The sequence below is a fragment of the Macaca fascicularis genome, chromosome 4 (assembly GCF_037993035.2).
Source record: "Macaca fascicularis isolate 582-1 chromosome 4, T2T-MFA8v1.1".
In the NCBI taxonomy this organism is placed as follows: domain Eukaryota; kingdom Metazoa; phylum Chordata; class Mammalia; order Primates; family Cercopithecidae; genus Macaca; species Macaca fascicularis.
The window spans coordinates 136854594-136874260 of record NC_088378.1 but is presented as its reverse complement, the minus strand read 5'-3'; the positions used below and the strand labels follow the sequence as shown (position 1 = coordinate 136874260).

Below are 19667 nucleotides of genomic sequence, written 5' to 3'. Positions count from 1 at the left end.
ATTGCTTGAGCCCAGAAGTTCCAGACCAGCCTGGGTAACAAAGGGAGCCCCCGTCTCTACAAAAAATAAAAAAAAATTAGCTGGGTATAGTGACATGCACTTGTGGTTCTAGCTACTCTGGAGGCTGAGATGGGAGGATCACTTGAGCCCCAGGAGGTTGAGGCTGCAGTGAGCCATGATCACGCCACTGCACTCCAGCTTGGATGACAGAGTGAGACTGTCTCAAAAAATAAAATAAAAATGGCTTTTTATTATACGAAAGAGCAGTTTATCTTAGTAGTTCTCAGCCTTTTCTCCTTACTCCTGCCTCTCAGAGGGATCCTTACTCCCATCCCTGACAGTGGCTCATTTCTGCAAGAATTCTCAGCTGGGGTAGAAAGGTAACATCTTATCAGAATCTGTGTGGTTGGAGAGGAGGAGACATGTAGTTGTAGTCTTCAAAACTCGTTCTGCTTGTTAAAGCATTCTTATCTTTCTAAGACTAGTAGTACTTCTGAAGTATGTCCCGCCCCAATTTCTGGATTGATAACGGCTTCTCTGGACCGCTTAAGATTAGAGGAAGGATTGCTAGGACAGTAGAAGGAAATAATTATAATATTTTATTTAAATACATAAGAGACTTGAAAGCCTGCCTGTGCCTAGTGATTACAAATAATGTTGAGTTCTGTTTTCTGCTTTCCCTTCTCTCAGGACTGTCTCCTCAGAGTTCTTAAGGGCATGCACTATCTTCCTTTACTTCCTTTTGTTGTTGTCTTATTAGGAAGTATGTAGATGAGTTTATTTCTCCTTTGTACCCCAGTCCTATTTTCTTGTAGATAGCCATTTGTTTAGGAAAAGGACTGAAAAGCCATTTCTTTCCGGAAGAGAAATAATCACCTTCCCTCTGTGGCAAGTTGTTTTTAGAGGAAAAGAACCATATATTGAAAACTTGTCTTTTTGGTTCAGAGAATAGAGTTAGTTCATACTCAGTAAATGTAGATTAAATTTTTTTAAGTGAATTAAAATCAGCAGAAGTATGTATAAGGGCCTGGGATTTTATTTTACTGTATTTAGAAGCTAATTATTAACTCCTACTGTTTCATGGATGCTGGCAGAACACACAAGACTTCTGGATCAGAGACAAAGGACTTTATTACTCACAGCCTATTTTTCATGGCCCAGCAAGCAGCATTCCTTGCCCCCAGAGTCCTATGAGAGTGACATGAATGGGTCCAGATGGATGCCTGCATATGTGTTATAGGAATAGAACACTGAGCTTGGGGAATCCACTGCTTTTATAGTAAATGGTAAGCAGGCCTGTTCTTTGTCCTAGTGGGAGAGATTATTTCCTTACTCAAAGCTGTTCTCTGCAAACACAATCCTGAGAAGAGGCCTGAGTAAGAAGTGGTTAGGACCATGCATTATTGACAGGCCCAGCAAGATGTGTAGGATTAAGAGAGACCCATGGGGCTGGGCACAATGACTCACATCTGTAATGCCAGCACATTGATAGGCCGAGGCAAGTGGATCACTTGAACCCAGGAGTTTGAGACCAGCCTGGGCAACATGGCGAAACCCTGTCTCTACAAAAAATATAAAAATTAGCCGAGCGTAGTGATGTGTGCCTGTAGTCCCAGCTACTAGGGAGGTTGAGGTGGGAGGATAACCTGAGGCCAGGAGGTCGAGGCTGCAGTGAGCCATGATGGTACCACTGCACTCCAGCCTGGGTGACAGAGTGAGATCCTGTCTCAGAAAAAAAAGAGACTTAGTGGAGGAATAGCATTCCCAACACTAAGTACGTAAATAGACAATTGATAGAAATCCTAGAAAAATTTGTTATAAAATATTTGCCCTACAAAAATGTATGGAGTAGCATAATGAAAAGCCATACAGTCACCTCTCAACTTGAGAAATAAGCGTTATCCATACAGTTGAAGCTTCCTGTCGACCCCTCTCCTTACCCCACAGGTAAGCACTTTCCTAAATTTGTCATCATGCCAGTGCATTCCCGTGTATCCCTTAATAACATACAGTATTGTTTTGCATGTTCACAAACTTCTAAAAATGATTTTTACTATCATTTAAAAATTGTTAAAGAGCTGTTTTCTTAGTACCTTCTTAAGCACTTTAGAAAAACATTGCAAAGATAAACTTTGGCACGTCATGATTTTATGGTCCAAGGAAAAGCAAAATCACTAAAACACAGTTTAGTAAAAGGAAAAGATACATATAGTGAAAAAAGTTGGTAAATATATAGGTATGTAACTCTAAACTGTTAGCATCTAATATATGTAAACACAAAGTATAGTTAAGTTTGGTGGACAAAATACAATTCATAATTGGGGTGAAAATAATGACTATGAGAGGCAGCAGCAGTGAATTACAGGAGTGAGATTAATTTAGACAGTTGGTCTTACAGGAGAGAGGGTTATGCTATGAGGAACTGGTCTTAAATTGATCCAGCCAAAAAGATGAGAGAAGGGAACTGGGAGTAGTTAGCCAGCAGGGCAGTTAGCTAAGAGATAGGTGGGCCAGCATTCTGTTGGGTCACCATTTGGATTAGGAAGAATGGCCAAGACTAAGCCCCTTACCTTGAAGAGCTTAATCTAATTGAGCAGGAGTGGTTATATTATGTGTTTGAGAATCAGAGAACATCCCAAGACTCTGTCATATGATTATGAACTAAACATGCCTTACAGATTCCAGGAATGGAGAATAAAAGAGTTTAATGTGAGTTACAGCAGTGAGGGAAAGAAGGCCTCAGGGAGAAGTCTCCAGTTCAGCCTTGCATGGCAGATAATGGTGTGGAGGGAAAGGGAATGGCTGGTGAGAGCACAGGAGGGAGGACTGGAGCAGTGAGGAACAGTGAGAGGACTGGCCTGTGCGAATATTTTATTTCAAGACCATTTGACCGATAGAGTTTCCTGTGGTCTAGATTTTGCTGATTGCACACTTACAGTGTAGTTCAGCAATTTTCATCTGTCCTCAGTATTTCCTTCAAATTAGCAGCCGGACGCAGTGGCTTGATGACATTCAAGTTTAGTCTCTTTGGGAAGACTATAGAACTGGTTGTTCTTTTTTCATATCAGTAAAGATATGTGTAGGGGTCTGGGATTTCATTTTACCCTGCTTTAATAAGCCAATAATTAGCCTGTTACTGTTTCACATCCTTAACTTCATGTAGCTCTCTCTTCTGTTATTTCAAGTAGTGCTAAAAAATATAACAGCTTGCTTCCTGAGATAATAGGTCTCTGTTCCCCTCCCTTACTTTTATCTAGACCACCTCTTTTCTTCATTTCTGTCATCCCTATCTTGCTCATTTTTAATTCTTTTCTGTGTGGGAGTCCTTTCCGAGGAAGGAGCTTGGGAAGGTTAGTTTCATGAGTTTATAGGACTAGACTTCTCCAGCTCCTTGGGGTCTCACTAGGGATCCCTTGCAATGGACAGTGTCAGTTACTGTGTCAAATCAGCCCCCATTGCTTTTCATTTAATAGTTGTTGGTTATCTTGGGATTCTTCTGTTCTCAGTTGTCAGATGCCCTTTTGCTTCCCTCCACTTTGTTCTGGACAGCTGGATAGCACTTAATGTCTTGTGGCTGTTGATGTTTTTGCCCTACCCACTTGTCTATGGGGATTTATGAGGATACTTCATCTTCTATTTTGTTTTAAATGTTATTCATGGACTTTCTGTGTTGTTATCTAGTTGCTCTGTCTGGTGTTTGTTTGTTTTTATAATGGGTCTTGCTCTGTCATCTCAGGCTAGAGTACAGTGTCGTGATCACGGCTCACTGTAGCCTCAACCTCAGCCTCCTGAGTAGCTGGGACTACAGGCATGCACCACCGTGCCTAATTTTTGTTTGTTTTCCTGTGGAGATAGGGTCTCGCTATGTTGCCCAGGCTTGTCTTGATCTCCTAGGCTCAAGTGATCCTCCTGCCTCAGCCTCCCAAAGTGCTGGGATTACAGGTGTGAGCCACCACGCCTGGCCCTCTGTTTTTTTTTGTTTTTGTTTTTGTTTTGAGACAGAGTTTTGCTCTTGTTGCCCAGGCTGGAGTGCAATGGCATGATTTCAGCTTACTGCAACCTCCACCTCCCAGGTTCAAGCGATTCTCCTGCCTCAGCCTCCGGAGGAGTTGGGATTACAGGCATGCGCCACCACGCCTGGCTAATTTAGCATTTTTAGTAGAGACGGGGTTTCTCTATGTTGGTTAGGCTGGTCTCGACTCCCAACCTCAGGTGATCCGCCCGCGTCGGCCTCCCAAAGTGCTGGGATTACAGGCGTGAGCCACTGTGCCTGGCTCCCTCTGTCTGTTTTTATGTGAGGGTTCAGAAATATCGAAAGACTACATTGCCATTGCTACAGCTGTTGCCCCAGAATGCTCATCGTAGGTTCTTTAGTAGGATGATGACACAATCATAAGTAGAATCATAGGTCTCACAACATCTTTTATGGTGTAGAGATAGTGTGGTCCGAGTACATTTGTTCTGGCTGGTCTGAGTACGGTGTTGTTTACAACTAATTGATCACAACCAGTTACAGATTTCTGTGTTCCTTCACTCCCACTGCTTCACTTGACTAGCCTTAACAAATGTTCTTTAATTTTTTCTTTTCTCTAGATTCAGAAGTGTTTTGGCCGTAATACCCAGTTAGCAGATTCCCATGGAAATAATAGCTTCTTATCATTACTCTTTTCAGGTTCACTAAGAATCTTTCCCCAGACAAAATCAACTTGAGCACCCTGAAAGGGGAGGGTCAGCTGACCAACCTGGAGCTGGATGAAGAGGTTCTACAGAATGTACTGGAGCTGCCCACCTGGTTAGCCATCACTCGGGTCTACTGCAACAGGGCCTCCATCCGGGTGAGAATGAGGGTCGGAATGCTGCTGTTCTCTTCGGCCAGCAGGCCTGCCTTCTGGAGGGTCAGCTACCACAGCCCTGAGACTTTGCTTTCCTCTTTCAGATCCAGTGGACAAAGTTGAAGACACACCCAATTTGCTTGGTAATGACCTTTCTTGATTGCAAGTAATCAAAGGGGGGTGGCCAGGGTAGGCTTTTAGAAGATGAGGGAGAAAATGATAGGCTAACCCTTTTAGGACTGGGGGGTGTCTCCTTATGTCCCTGTGAGCTTCTCTCTGAGACAGTGTGACTGTTGTCTGGGCTTATTCTGGAACTGCTGTGTGGTATAAGATTAGCACTGGGACACAAGACCCAGGACTTCTCAGTTATTTTCTCGGTTTTAGTGTAACAATTATGGCTGCCTAGGCTCTAACCTTAGACTTTCCTATTTTCCCTTGAAATCTTTTTTTTTTTTTTTTTTTTTTTTTGAGATGGAGTTTTGCTCTTATCACCAAAGCTGTAGTGCAATGATATGGTCTTGGCTCACTGCAACCTCTGCCTTCTGGGTTCAAGCGATTCTCCTGCCTCAGCCTCCTAAGTAGCTAGGATTACAGGCATGCACCACCATGCCCAGCTAATTATGTATTTTTAATAGAGACAGGGTTTTGCCATGTTGGCTAGGCTGGTCTCGAACTCCTAACCTCAGGTGATCCACCCGCCTCAGCCTTCCAAAGTGCTGGGGTTACGGGCGTGAGCCACCGCGCCTGGCACTCCTTGAAATCTTGACAGAGGAAAAATTAGAAGTTTGGTTTGGGCTGGGTGTGGTGGCTCATGCCTGTAATGCCAGCACTTTGGGAGGCAGAGGTGGGTAGATCACCTGAGGTCAGGAGTTCAAGACCAACCTGACCAACCTGGTGAAACCCCATCTCTACTAAAAGTACAAAAAATTAGCCAGGTGTGGTGGTGGCGGGTGCCTGTAATCCCAGCTACTCGGGAGGCTGGGGCAGGAGAATTGCTCGAACCTGGGAGGTGGAGGTTGCAGTGAGCCGAGATCACCCTCCAGCCTGGGCGATAAGAGTAAGACTCTGTCTTAGAAAAAAAAAAGAAGAAGAAAAAAAAAAGTTTAGTTTGGATTGACTGTTGAACGATTATCAGTTGAGGGTCCTTCAGAGGCTGGACAATGTGTGTCTTTATCCCCAAAACTGGAATCCCCAGGAACAATAATATTCCTGCAACTTGGATTTGTGTTTTATCTTTTTGCTCTGAGTTCATCCCGTACTTGTCATGAGGTTCTGCTGCTAATGGAAATGGAAGGGGGAAAATGAGGACTCTCCTTGCATTTTAGTTTGTTCGTTCATTCGTTCATTCATTCATTCATTCATTCAGTAAATATTGATTGTCTGCCCACTGTGGGTATAGCACTTGACTAGGCTCTGGAGCACAGAGATGAATGACACAGTCTGTGCTGTCATTGTGCTATGTGTGTATTTGTGTAAATGCTTAGCTCTCCTTGACTTTTATTTCAGTGTCTGGATAAGGTAGAGGTGGAGATGAAGACGTGTGAGGATCCTCGGCCCCCCAATGGACAGTCTCCCATTGCCCTTGCTTCAGGACAGAGGTTAGTTGCTTTGAATCCTGTTATTTCCAACATATTAATTGCTCTAGATCCCCTTTTAGTTAAAAAATAAAAACTTTTTATTATGGAAATTTTCAAACTTACACTAAAGTAGAGAAAATGGTATAAGAACCACCATATACCCAAGATCTGATTTCAACAATTATCAACACTTTGTCATTCTTCTTTTTTTTTTTTCTTTTTTTCCCCGAGATAGAGTCTTGTTCTGTCACCCAGGCTGGAGTGCAGTGGTGTGATCACAGCTTACTGTAGCCTCGACCTCCTGGGCTCAATCAGTCTTCCTGCCTCAGCTTCCCAAGTAGCTGGGACCACAGGCACACATCACCATGCCTGGCTAGTTTTTCATAGCAATAGGGTCTCACTGTGTTGCCCAGGCTGGTCTTGAACTCCTGGCCTTAAGCGATCCTCCCACCTCAGCCTCCCCAAAGCCCTGGGATTATGGATGTGAACCACCATGCCCAATGTTGTCATTCTTTTTTCTTTTTCTTGCCAGTTTGTGTATGTGTATGTATGTGCATGTGGACACTATAGTACTTGAAAGCAAATCTCAGAAACCATATGATTCCACTTGCAAAAACTTTTTTTTTTTTTTGAGATGGGGTCTCACCCTGTCACCCAGCCTGAAGTGCAGTGGTGTGATCTTGGCTCACTGCATCCTCTGCCTCCCAGGCTCAAGTGGTTCCCCACCTCAGTCTCTTAAGTAGCTGGGGCCACAGGCATGCCCCACCATACCTGGCCAATTTTTTGTAGTTTTGGTAGAGATGGTTTCACCATGTTGCCCGGCTGGTTATTAACCCACCTGCAAATACTTTCATATCATGTCTTTAACAGACAAGGACTGGAAAAAAAATATATTGCTATCACATTAAAAATAACAGGCCGGGTGTGGTGGCTCACGCCTGTAATCCCAGCACTTTGGGAGGCTGAGGTGGGCATATCACCTAAGGTCGGGAATTCGAGACCAGCCTGGCTAACAGGGTGAAACCCCATTTCTACTAAAAATAAAAACTCCGTTTCTACTAAAAATAAAAAAAAAAAACCAGCCAGGTGTGGTGGCAGGTGCCTGTAATCCCAGCCACTCAGGAGGCTGAGGCAAGAGAATTGCTTGAACCCGGGAGGTGGAGGTTGCAGTGAGCTGAGATCGCACCATTGCACTCCAGCTTGGGCAACAAGAGTAAAACTCCATCTCAAAAACAAACAAAAAACAAAAAACCTCACAAGAATTCCTTAATATCATCTAATGCCTGTTTCATAATCAATTTTCCTGAATTATCTCTAAAATATATATATGTGTATACACATATATTTTTTCTTTTTTTGGTTTTGTGACAGGGTCTCACTCTGTCACCCAGGCTGGAGTGCAGTGGCACGAACTTGGCTCCCTGCAACCTCCACCTCCTGGATTCAAGTGATTCTTGTGCCTTGGCCTCCTGAGTAGCTGGAATTACAGGTGCCTGACACCGCACCTGGCTGATTTTTGTATTTTCAATAGAGATGGGGTTTTGCCATGTTGGCCGGGCTGGTCTTGAACTCCTGACCTTGGGTGATCCACCTGCCTCAGCCTCCTAAAGTGCTGGAATTACAGGTGTGAGCCACTGTGACTGACCTAAATATATATATTTTTTACAGAACAATATGGATCAAAAGAAGTCCATACTTTATATTTGGGTGATAGGCCTTTTAAAGTTCTTTAATTATATCCCACCACACACACATTTTTAAATATACTATTTATTCTTTGTAGGAATTAGATAATCTTTTCTAAAGAATTTCCCTTGTTTTGTATTCTGACTGATTGTATCATCAAGGTATCATTGAAAATGTTTCTCATTTAATCTGGTAGATTTAAAGGCTTGCCCTGATTCATTTTGTTTGCTTTTGTTTTCTTGGTAAGAATACTTCCAAGGGGGTGAAAGGTCTCTCTCTGGCCTCTTTTCTTTTTTTTTTCGTTTTTGAGATGGAGTTTTGCTCTTGTCGCCCAGGCTGGAGTGCAATGGCACGATCTCCGTTCATTGCAACCTCCGCCTCCCTGGTTCAAGCGATTCTCCTGCCTCAGCCTCCCAAGTAGCTGGGATTACAGGCATGTGCCACCATGCCTAGCTAATTTTTTGTATTTAGTAGAGATGGGGTTTCACCATGTAAGTCAGGCTGGTCTCAAATTCCTGACTTCAGGTGATCCACCTGCCTCGGCCTCCCAAAGTGCGGGGATCACAGGCGTGAGCCACTGAGCCTGGTCTCTGGCCTCTTTTCTAAAGGCATTAATCCCATTAATGAGGACTTTTCCTTCATGAGCTAAACACCTTCTGGAGGCCTCATCTCTAAAACTGTCACATTGGGCTATTAGATTTCAACATATGATGAATTCTGGGGAAACATAAGCATTCAGACCATAGCACTGAGTAACATTATAGTGTATGGGTATACCACAATTGGTTTATCCATTCACTAGTTGATGGTCATTTTATTTCCATTTTTTGGCTATTATGAATAATGCTGCCGTAAACATTTGTATACAAGTTTTTGTGTGGTCATGTGTGCTTTTCTTTCTCTTGGGTAAATACCTAGTTATGGTATTTAGGGGAGGATTTAACTTTTTCAGAAACTGTCAAACTTTTCCAGAGTGGCTTACCATTTTATATTCTTTTTACATTTTGCATTCTTTCCACCTTGGCCTCTCAAAGTGTTAGGATGATTACAGATGTGAGCTACTGTGACTGGCCTTATATCCTACATTTACTCTTTCTATATATTTTTTTGTATGTCGTACCTTTACAGTCATTATTCTTCCTGATGTTCATATCTCCCTGTCTTTGGCCAGTTAGAGCCTTTCCAGGTGAGCTCCTGTGTCCTTTTGACAAGACCCCAGTAATCTTTCTGCTTTTAGGTAGAATAAGATGTTTGAGGATTCAAGGCCAAGCCAGGTGGATCATTTGAGGTCAGGAGTGGTAGCATGTGCCTGTAGTACCAGCTACTTGGGAGGCTGAGGCAGGAGAATCGCTTGAACCTGTGAGGCAGAGGTTGCAGTGAGCCGAGATTGCACCATTGCTCTCCAGCCTGGGCAACAAGAGCGAAACTCTGTCTCAAAAAAAAAAAAAAAGAAAGAAAGAAAACCAAAGAATCCAAGCCAGCACAATCAGCATAATTTAGAAAACACTTTATTGAAATATAATTCATATACCATAACATTCATCCATGTGAAGTGTACAATTCAGTGGTTTTTACTGTATTCACTGGGATGTACAACCATGACCACAATCAATTTTAGAACATTTTCATCACCCAAGAGAAACCCCATACGTATTAGCAGTCACTCCTCATTCTTCCCTGCCTTAGCCCTAAGCAACCACTCATCTACTGTCTGTCTATTCTGAACATTTATATAAATGAAATAATATACTATGTGGTCTTTTGTGGTTGACTTCTTTCACTTAGCATAATGTTTTCAAGGTTCAGGCATGTTGTAACCTTAAAAAGGAATAAAGTACTGTTATATGCTACAGCATGGCTGTTTTATGTAAATGTATAGTCATTTGTGTCTTACTACTTTAGCTTAACATTATGTTTGTGAGAGACATCCATTTTGTTACATATATTTGTAGTTCATTCTTCCTCATTACTGTATACCATTCCATTACCTGCATATGCCACAATCCGTTTTGTTGTAGACGTTTCTAGTTTCTGGTTCTTTTTTTTGTTTCTTGAGACAGAGTCTTGTTCTGTTGCCAAAGTTGGAGTACAATGGTGCGATCTCAGCTCACTGCAACCTCTGCCTTCCAGGTTCAAGCGATTCTCACACCTCGGCCTTCAGAGTAGTTGGGAGTACAGGCATGTGCCACCACCACCACACCCAGCTACTTTTTCTATTTTTCGAGACAGTCTCACTATGTCACCCAGGCTGGAGGGCAGTGGTACGATCTCGCCTCACTGCAATGTCTGCTTCCCAGGTTCACGTGATTCTTCTGCTTCAGCCTCCCAAGTAGCTGGAACTATAGGTGCCTGCCACCACGCCTCGCTAGTTATTTATTTATTTATTTATTTATTTATTTTTTATTTTTAGTAGAGACTGGGTTTCACTGTGTTGGCCAGGCTGGTCTTGAACTCCTGACCTCGTGATCTGCCTGCCTTGGCCTCCCAAAGTGCTGGGATTACAGGCGTGAGCCACCATGCCTGGCCTCTCCTGGCTAATTTTTGTATTTTTAGCAGAGACAGGGTTTTGCCATGTTAGCCAGGCTGGTCTCATCCTGGTCTCAGGTGATCCACTTGCCTCAGCCTCCCAAAATGCCGGGGTTACAGGCTTGTAGAACTCTTCTCTCTGATGAGTTTGGTGGTCAATCATGACTCCGTGTATTTGTCAAAACCCACAGAGCCAGCCGGGTGCAGTAGCTCACACCTGTAATCCCGGCACTTTGGGAGGCTGAGGTGGGCAGATCACGAGGTCAGGAGTTCGAGACCAGTCTGGCCAACATGGTGAAACCCCATCTCTACTAAAAAAAAATACAAAAATTAGCTGTGCGTGGTGGCATGCACCTGTAATCTCAGCTACTCCGGAGTCTGAGGCAGGAGAATTGCTTGAACCTGGGAGGCAAAGGTTGTAGTGAGCCAAGATCACACCACTGCACCCCAGCCTGGGCGACAGAGCAAGACTTTCTCGGGGGGAAAAAAAAAAAAAACCCACAAAGCCATACACCACAAAGAATGAGTTTTCCTGCATATAAGTTAAAAATATGTAATAAAAGAGAATAGTGCTGCTGTGAACCTTCTTGTATGTATATCTTGTGAACATATATATACGTTTCTATTTTATATACCTAGCAGTAAAATTGCTGGGTTATGGTTCTGTTTTTGTAAATATTGCTATATAGTTATTCGTAGTGATTGCACCAGTTTTCCCTCTAGCATTACATAAAAGTTTTAGTTGCTCCATATCTGGTATTGTCTATCTTTTCATTTTAATCATCCTGGTGGGTGTGTAGTTGTATCACATTATGGTTTAATTTATATTTTTCCAATGATTGGTTTATTGGAATTTTGGATATTGTCTTTCATAAAGCACTTGTGTAAGTGTTTTGCTCAATTATCTTTGGGTTGTATTTTTCTTAATTTGTAGAAATTCTTTGTATATTCTGAAAACAAGTACTTGGTTAGATACATGTATTGCAGATATCTTCTACTCTGTATGGAATACTAAGATACTGATCACTCTTATTTTTTTTTTTTTTTTTGAGACGGAGTCTCACGCTGTTGCCCAGGCTGGAGTGCAGTGGCGCGATCTCGGCTCACTGCAAGCTCCGCCTTCCGGGTTCCCGCCATTCTCCTGCCTCAGCCTCCTGAGTAGCTGGGACTACAGGCGCCCGCCACCGCGCCCGGCTAATTTTTTGTATTTTTAGTAGAGACGGGGTTTCACTGTGGTCTCGATCTCCTGACCTTGTGATCCACCCGCCTCGGCCTCCCAAAGTGCTGAGATTACAGGCTTGAGCCACCGCGCCCGGCCTTAATTTTTTTTTTTTTTTTTGAGACGGAGTTTTGCTCTTGTCACTCAGGCTAGAGTGCAATGGCACAATCTCAATTCACTGCAACCTCCACCTCCTGGGTTCAAGTGATTCTCCTGCCTCAGCCTCCTGAGTAGCTGGGATTACAGGTGCCTGCCACCACGTCTAGCTAATTTTTGTATTTTTAGTAGAGATGGGGTTTCACCATGTTGGCCAGGCTGGTCTCGAACTCCTGACCTCAGGTAATCCACCTGCCTCGGCCTCCCAAAGTGCTGGGATTACAGGCACGAACCACTGTGCCCGGCCCACTCTTAATTTTTTAAATTATTGAACAGAAATTATTCTGATGTAGTCCAGTATATCTTTTTTTTCACTTTATGGTTAGCAATTTTTGTATCTTGTTTAAGGAATCTTTCTATCCTAAGGCAGGAAGAGAGTCTCCTATATTTTCTTCTAAAAACTTTATTGTTTGGCTTTTCACATTTAAATCTCTAGTCCGTCTTGGAACTGATTTTTTTTTTTTTTGTTTGGTGAAGGTAGGCATCAATATTAATTTTTCTCTTTATGGATAGCTGCAAACTGACCATGCACCATTTATTGAAAAAACTATCTTTTTCACACTGCACTGTCACCTTTGTCATAAATCTAGTGACTCTCAGCATAGTTTTGATTTATGAGTGAGGTTGAGGATCATTTTCTTTCTTTCTTTTTTTTTTTTTTTTTTGAGACGGAGCCTTGCTCTGTCACCAGGCTGGAGTGCAGTGGCGTGATCTCGGCTCACGCCTCCCGGGTTCAAGCAATTCTCCTGCCTCAGACTCCTGAGTACCTGGGACTACAGGTGTGCATCACCACATCTAGCTAATTTTTGTATTTTTAGTAGAGACGGGGTTTCACCATGTTGGCCAGGATGGTCTTGATCTCTTGACCTCGCGATCTGCCCACCTCTGCCTCCCAAAGTGCTGGTATTACGGTGTGAGCCCCTGCACCCGGCCTTTTTTTCTTTCTTTCTCTTTTTTTTTTTTTTTGAGACAGGATCTCACTCTGTCACTCGGGTTAGAGTGCGGTGTCACGATCACAGCTCATTGCAGCCTAGACCTCTTCAGGCTCAGGTGATCCTCCTGCCTCAGCCTCCCAAGGTGCTGGGACCAAAGGCATGTACCACCGTACCTGGCTAATTTTTTCTATTTTTTGTAGTGACCAGGTCTCACTATATTGCTGGGCCGAGCTCAAACTCCTAGGCTCAAGTGATATGCCTGCTTTAGCCTCCCAAAGTGTTAGGATTACAGGCATGAGCCACTGTGCCCAGCGTTTTTTCTTTTCTCCTTTTTCTTTTTTTTTTGTTTTTCTGAGACAGAGTCTCACTCTGTCACCCTGGTTGGAGTGCAGTGGCGCAATCTTGGCTCACTGCAGCCTCAGTCTCCTGGGCTCAAGCGATTCTCCTATCTCAGCCTCTCAAGTAGCTGGGACTACAGGCATGCACCACCACACCTGGCTAATTTTTAAATGTTTTTGTAAAGAGTTTTTGTAGAGAGGGCATCTCCCTTTGTTGCCCAGGCTGGTCGCAAACTCCTGTGCTCAAATGATCCTCCACCTTGGCCTCCTAAAGTGCTGGGATTACAGGTGTGAGTCACTGTACACAGCCTCTTTATGTTTAATATATATTTGCATTTATTTCTTCTGTGACCTGTCCATACTTGGTCCCACTTCTGTCAGGCTCTTGCTCTTTTTTCTCTCTGTTTTTTGAAGTTCTTTATACATTAGGGATACTAGTTCTTGATGACATCAATTCCAAATATATATATTTTTTTTCACTTTGAATTTTCAGACCTCCTTTTATCTCTTGTAATGAGCAATGATTTCACCTACATGTCAAGAATTGCTGTTTTCTTCACATCTAGAGGGACTTTATGTCCTTCATTCCTCTCCTTTTGCCATTTCTGTCCTCTCACTGTGGAAGTATAGCTATATTCTTTGGGAAGCCAATTGATCCTTGAATAGCACAAGTTTGAGCTGCATGGGCCCATGCATATGCAGATTTTTTCCAACCAAATGCAGATCAAAAATATTGCAGGGTGCCACCCACATGGATAGTCGACTTTTCATATATGCAGGTCCCTCAGGGTTGACTGTGGGATTTGAGCAGATTTTGGTACATGAGGTGGTATTGGGGGGGTCCTGGAACCAGTACTTTCACGTACCAAGGGATGACTGTATTTGACAGGGTCAAGGTGGGACTGATTTTGAACCTCTTATTCACCTGGCTGTACTGCTTTTCTTTCCACTACCTTTGCAGAGTATGCTCCATCTTTGAAGATTTTTTTTTATTTTTTATTTTTTTTTGAGACCAGGTCTTGCTGTCGTGTCTTTGAAGATTTTGTAGAAACCCTATGTCTCTTTTCTGTAGTTATACTTCCCCTCACAGACATTATCTAAATATTAGATAGTTTGTGGTCTATAAAAAGATTTATCAATTTATTCTAACAGGAGGGAGATTGTTTCAAGGTCAACTCTTTCTCTTTTATTCCATTCTTTAAAAAAAATTTATCATTAAAGAAAGTACTGTCCTTGTACGGTGGCTCACGCTTGTAATCCTAGCACTTTGGGAGGCCGAGGTGGGCAGATCACCAGGCCAAGAGATCGAGACTATCCTGGCCAACATGGTGAAACCCCGTCTCTACTAAAAATACAAAAATTAGCTGGGCTTGGTGGCACGTGGCTCCCAGCTACTCGGGAGGCTGAGGCAGGAGAATACCATGAACCTGGGAGGCGAAGATTGCAATGAGTCGAGATCACGCCACTGCACTCTAACCTGGCGACAGAGTGAGACTCCATCTCAAAAAAAAAAAAAAAAAAAAAAGTACTGCAGCCAAGCACAGTGGCTCATACCTGTGATCCCAGCTATTTCAGAGGCTGAGATGAGAGGATCACTTGAGGTCAGGAGGTCACGGCTGCAGTGAACTGTGCTCATGCCACTGTTCTCCAGCTTGGGTAACAGAGCGAGACCTTGTCTCAGAAAAATAAAAAAAGACTACTGTATTATCATTATAAAATAATTTAAACATCCCGCGGGGCCGGGCGCGGTGGCTCAAGCCTGTAATCCCAGCACTTTGGGAGGCCGAGACGGGCGGATCACGAGGTCAGGAGATCGAGACCATCCTGGCAAACACGGTGAAACCCCGTCTCTACTAAAAAATACGAAAAACTAGCCGGGCGAGGTGGCGGGCGCCTGTAGTCCCAGCTACTCAGCAGGCTGAGGCAGGAGAATGGCGTGAACCTGGGAGGCGGAGCTTGCAGTGAGCTGAGATCCGGCCACTGCACTCCAGCCTGGGCGACAGAGCAAGACTCCGTCTCAAAAAAAAAAAAAAAAAAAAAAAATCCGCGTAAAGACTGTGCAGAAAGTCTCCCATGATTCTGATTGTTGGTCTGCCTCATTTGTTGTAGTGAATATGGCTTTGCCGAAAAGGTGGTGGAAGGGATGTTCATCATCGTCAATTCTATCACCATCAAGATTCACTCCAAGGCCTTCCACGCTTCTTTTGAATTGTGGCAGCTCCAGGGCTATAGTGTCAACCCCCACTGGCAGCAGAGTGACCTTCGCCTTACCCGCATCACTGACCCCCGCCGAGGAGAGGTGACAGCCCCGTCATTGTGAGGGGAGAGAATGGGGAGAGATTCAAAGTCGGACTAATTAAAGGATATTATTCCCACTTTGTGGATTTCCTCAAATGTTCCCCATTCCTGGGAGCCCAGAGGCCTTTCTGTCCAGTGTTACTGCTACATCCTTTCCTTAATTATGGATCCCCAATTCACTGCTTTTTCTTGGTGGGATCCCAACTGAGAGTGCTGGGAGTCTCTGCTTTGCCAGTTTTTTTTCCTTGGACTTCTTGCTTCTTGGTTAATTTCATTCACAGGATGAAGGATTTTACTTTCTCTCCTTCCAGGTTTTAACATTTAAGGAAATAACTTGGCAAACACTCCGGATTGAGGCAGATGCTACAGACAATGGTGATCAAGACCCAGTCACCACTCCATTGAGGCTTATTACAAACCAAGGCAGGATCCAAATAGCCCTCAAAAGAAGAGTAAGTGTGTTCTCTGGCCTCATGAAAACTTCCATCTCTTATACTATGAGACAGCCTGGATTTGGTATTCCCTTATTGTTTGGAATGTTACTGGCCCCTGGAATGGCAGTTGAAAGGGGAAGGCCTATAATTCAGTGTTGCCCAACATGCTCTAGTAATAGAATGTTTCTACCTCCCTGTTTTCTTAGTTTTGGAAACTGCAATTTTTACCCATATGTAGGGACACTGACATAGGCACCTGGCAGTTGACTATTGCTGCTTTTTTTTAAATGAAGGAAACTTTAGTAGTTTTGTAAGAAATTCTCTCTCCAAAGTGCTTGATACTTTCACATATTGGAGATTGAAAAGCCGCTTCTGAAACTGATTGGGCAACACTTTGAAAGTTGGAATGAACAAGGTAATAAACCCCATGTTGTCTGTGGCTTCCTCAGACCAAAGATTGCAATGTGATATCCTCCAAGCTGATGTTCCTGTTGGATGACCTGCTCTGGGTGCTAACTGACTCACAGCTCAAGGCTATGATGAAGTATGCAGAGTCACTGAGTGAAGCCATGGAGAAGTCAGCCCAGCAAAGAAAGAGCCTGGCCCCTGAACCTGTACAGGTTAGAGATAAAACAGACACCCTTGGTGTGCTAGGGGCTCAGTAGGCCAGACCTAACTCATACTAATGTAGGTGGAATCTAGACTTTATTTGGGAAATTTGTCGTTTACTTCTGGGTATTCATAGGCTTTGCCTGTGCCTCTGATTTTTTATTTATTCTGTTCACTGAGTACCTCCAGTGTATTAAGTATACAGTGCTGGCCACTGGAGAAGAAAAATGGAATACACCTCTTGTTCCTGTCCTTGGGGGTCTCACTGTCTTGAAAGATGGACCATAAATGAGTTATTACAGTATGGTGTGATAAATGCTGTAATAGAATAAACAATATGCCATGAGAGCACAAAGAAGAGGCATCTCACTACACAGGCTGAAAGAGAGCATTTAGGGAAGACATCCGAGAGGAAATGTTTTAGCATCAGTCCACTGAGACCTGGTGGGCGAGAGCCGGGAGGGCAATTCAGAACTATGAACTGTATTCCAACAGTTATTAGATTAATTATAATTAGGCTTTGGGAGTTTGGGTGATATAATTGAAACAGACCTAAGTGAGCTACTAGGCCAACAGTTATGAGAGGGAAGGAACATCTTGCTAAACTGTGGTTTTCCTCAGGCTGGACCAAAGCTTAAAGAAAGCCTACAAAGGATCTTTTCAGGGTCTGGACTTCCTGTTTCTCTCTCTGTCACATGTAGATCACCCCACCAGCTCCCAGTGCCCAGCAGTCCTGGGCCCAGGCATTTGGTGGCAGCCAGGGCAACAGCAACAGCAGCAGCAGCCGCCTCAGCCAGTACTTTGAGAAATTTGATGTGAAAGAGTCCTCCTACCATCTGCTCATCTCCCGCCTGGACCTGCACATTTGTGATGATAGCCAGTCCCGAGAGCCAGGTACCCCATGAGGCCTGAGCCTGGGCTGGGTGGTCCACGTTACTGTCTAGTTCTGGGCAGAGCCTGGGGATGAAGGCTCTTTTTAAAAGACACTGTGGAGTACTTTGGTTGGCTTCCCTTAATCACAGGCATTCGTTGGGCCTCAGCCTTCCTGTGGTAGCCCTGTTTGTTTGAGGGCTGTTCAGCCTTTAGGGTGCAGTAGAACCACATGTCATACTTAATAAAATACAGATGTTGGGCCTGTTCCCAAATACCTCTAAATTAGAGTCTTCTGTGGTAGAGTTCAAGCAGTGTAAACTTTTTTTCCCCCCTCACCAAAGTTCCTTAGGCAATCTTAATGCTTATCAGAGGTTGAAAACGACTGGGGTGAGATTTTAGGTAAGTAAATTCAACTATAGGAAACCTCAGAATTTTTAGATGTGGGATCAGTTTAAATATTTATTGTGTGTAAATGTTCTCTTCCCAAGCAAGGTTATGCTGTAATCTCGACATACTTAGAACAACTGGCATTATGTATATGTTTACATTTATTCAGAATGAAAAAAACTAATTGACTCATTGCTTTCCTTTATGAGCCGTGGGGAAATCACTTAATCTTCTGCTTAACCTGTTTGAGTTTCCACATTCATGAAACTGAGTTAAATCATGTCTCACTCATTTACCTCAAAAGATGTTGTCAGCTGGGTGCGGTGGCTCAAGCCTGTAATCCCAGCACTTTGGGAAGCCGAGACGGGCGGATCACGAGGTCAGAAGATCGAGACCATCCTGGCTATCACGGTGAAACCCCGTCTCTACTAAAAAAATACAAAAAACTAGCCAGGCGTGGTGGCGGGCGCCTGTAGTCCCAGCTACTTGGGAGGCTGAGGCAGGAGAATGGCGTAAACCTGGGAGGCAGAGCTTGAAGTGAGCTGAGATCCGGCCACCGCACTCCAGCCTGGGTGACAGAGCGAGACTCCGTCTCACAAAAAAAAAAAAAAGTTGTTGTCAGGCTCAAATGAGCCAATATGCTGAATTTGGAGGACCTTGATTATAGGCTAATATTAAGTTTTATTACACTGCTGCTTGTTTCTTCAAAACTATCTCTGTGTTCCCTTTAAGCTCTCCTTTGCCATCAGCTCTTGGTTTTTGATGCTTACATATGGTATTAAATAGATTTTTCTCTTGCTGGCTTATCTTCTCTGAAGGCTTTGTTTACCTTATAATAAGATCTAGATTCACTGGCCAGGCACAGTGGCTCATGCCTGTAATCCCAATACTTTGGGAGGCTGAGGTGAGAGGATTGCTTGAGTTTAGTAGTTTGAGACCAGCCTGGGCAACATGGCAAAACCTTTCTCTACAAAAAATTTAAAAATTAGCCATAGATCAGCTGCAGTGGCTCACACCTGTAGTCCTAACACTTTGGGAGGCTGAGGTGGGAGGATCGCTTAAACCCAGGAGTTTGAGACCAGCCTGGGCAATATAGTGAGACTCCATCTTTTAAAAAAGTAATTAGCCAGGTATGGTGGTGTGTCCCTGTAGTTCTAGCTACTCAGGAGGCTAAGGTGGGAGAATTGCTTGAGCCCAGGAGCTCGAGGTTGCAGTGAGGCATGATTTGTGCCACTACACTCCAGCCTGGGTGACACAGTGAAATCCTGGTTCAAAAAAAAAATCTTGACTCAGTTTCCTTGGGTGACCTGCCTATTCATTTCTTCTGGGGCATCAAGCAGCACTGCCTCTCCTGCTTGACTATTCCTTGGTCTTGAAGTTATTTCAACCCTCCTCTACTCTCATTCTGAAAGGAAAGAAAGGAGCAATGACAGTGCAAAGATTGTTTTTGCCACCACAGAAAATAATTTGCCACTCACTCATTTTGGAAGTTTGTTACTAAAACAAGTATTATTTTGTTTAGTTTTTTCTTCCAAGTGTTACCTAAAGGCTTTGGGTATTTTTTGCTTTGATTGTTTGTTTAGATTTTGTTTTTAATTGTTTCAGAAGTCCTAATTAAGAGTACACGATTGAGTTTCACCCTGTCACTTGATGAGGAATGTTTAGTACTGTTCTCTTCAAGTGCCAGAGTTCTGTAATCCATACAAAGATGTGAATGACTGTAGCTTTACCATTCATTTATTAAACTATGTTGATCTTTTTGGTGGAATTTGAGGAAGTGTTAGATGAGACATTTTA

At 43.4% G+C, this 19667-nt stretch overlaps 1 protein-coding gene across 4 annotated transcripts in view; it reads left to right on the top strand.

Moving 5' to 3' along the window:
• BLTP3A (bridge-like lipid transfer protein family member 3A) overlaps positions 1–19667 on the top strand; it is a 79373-nt gene that overhangs the window by 26096 nt on the left and 33610 nt on the right. For all 4 annotated transcript variants that reach the window (XR_012433872.1, XR_012433871.1, XM_015449542.4 and 1 more), the window contains exons 2-8: positions 4673–4835; positions 4937–4975; positions 6339–6430; positions 15379–15568; positions 15879–16019; positions 16451–16621; positions 17312–17504. Coding sequence is in view for 2 of the 4 variants with exons in the window: in XM_015449542.4 (XP_015305028.3) it covers positions 4673–4835; positions 4937–4975; positions 6339–6430; positions 15379–15568; positions 15879–16019; positions 16451–16621; positions 17312–17504 (989 nt within the window). In the remaining 2 variants the exon portion in view is untranslated. The remainder of the gene's footprint in view (positions 1–4672; positions 4836–4936; positions 4976–6338; positions 6431–15378; positions 15569–15878; positions 16020–16450; positions 16622–17311; positions 17505–19667) is intronic.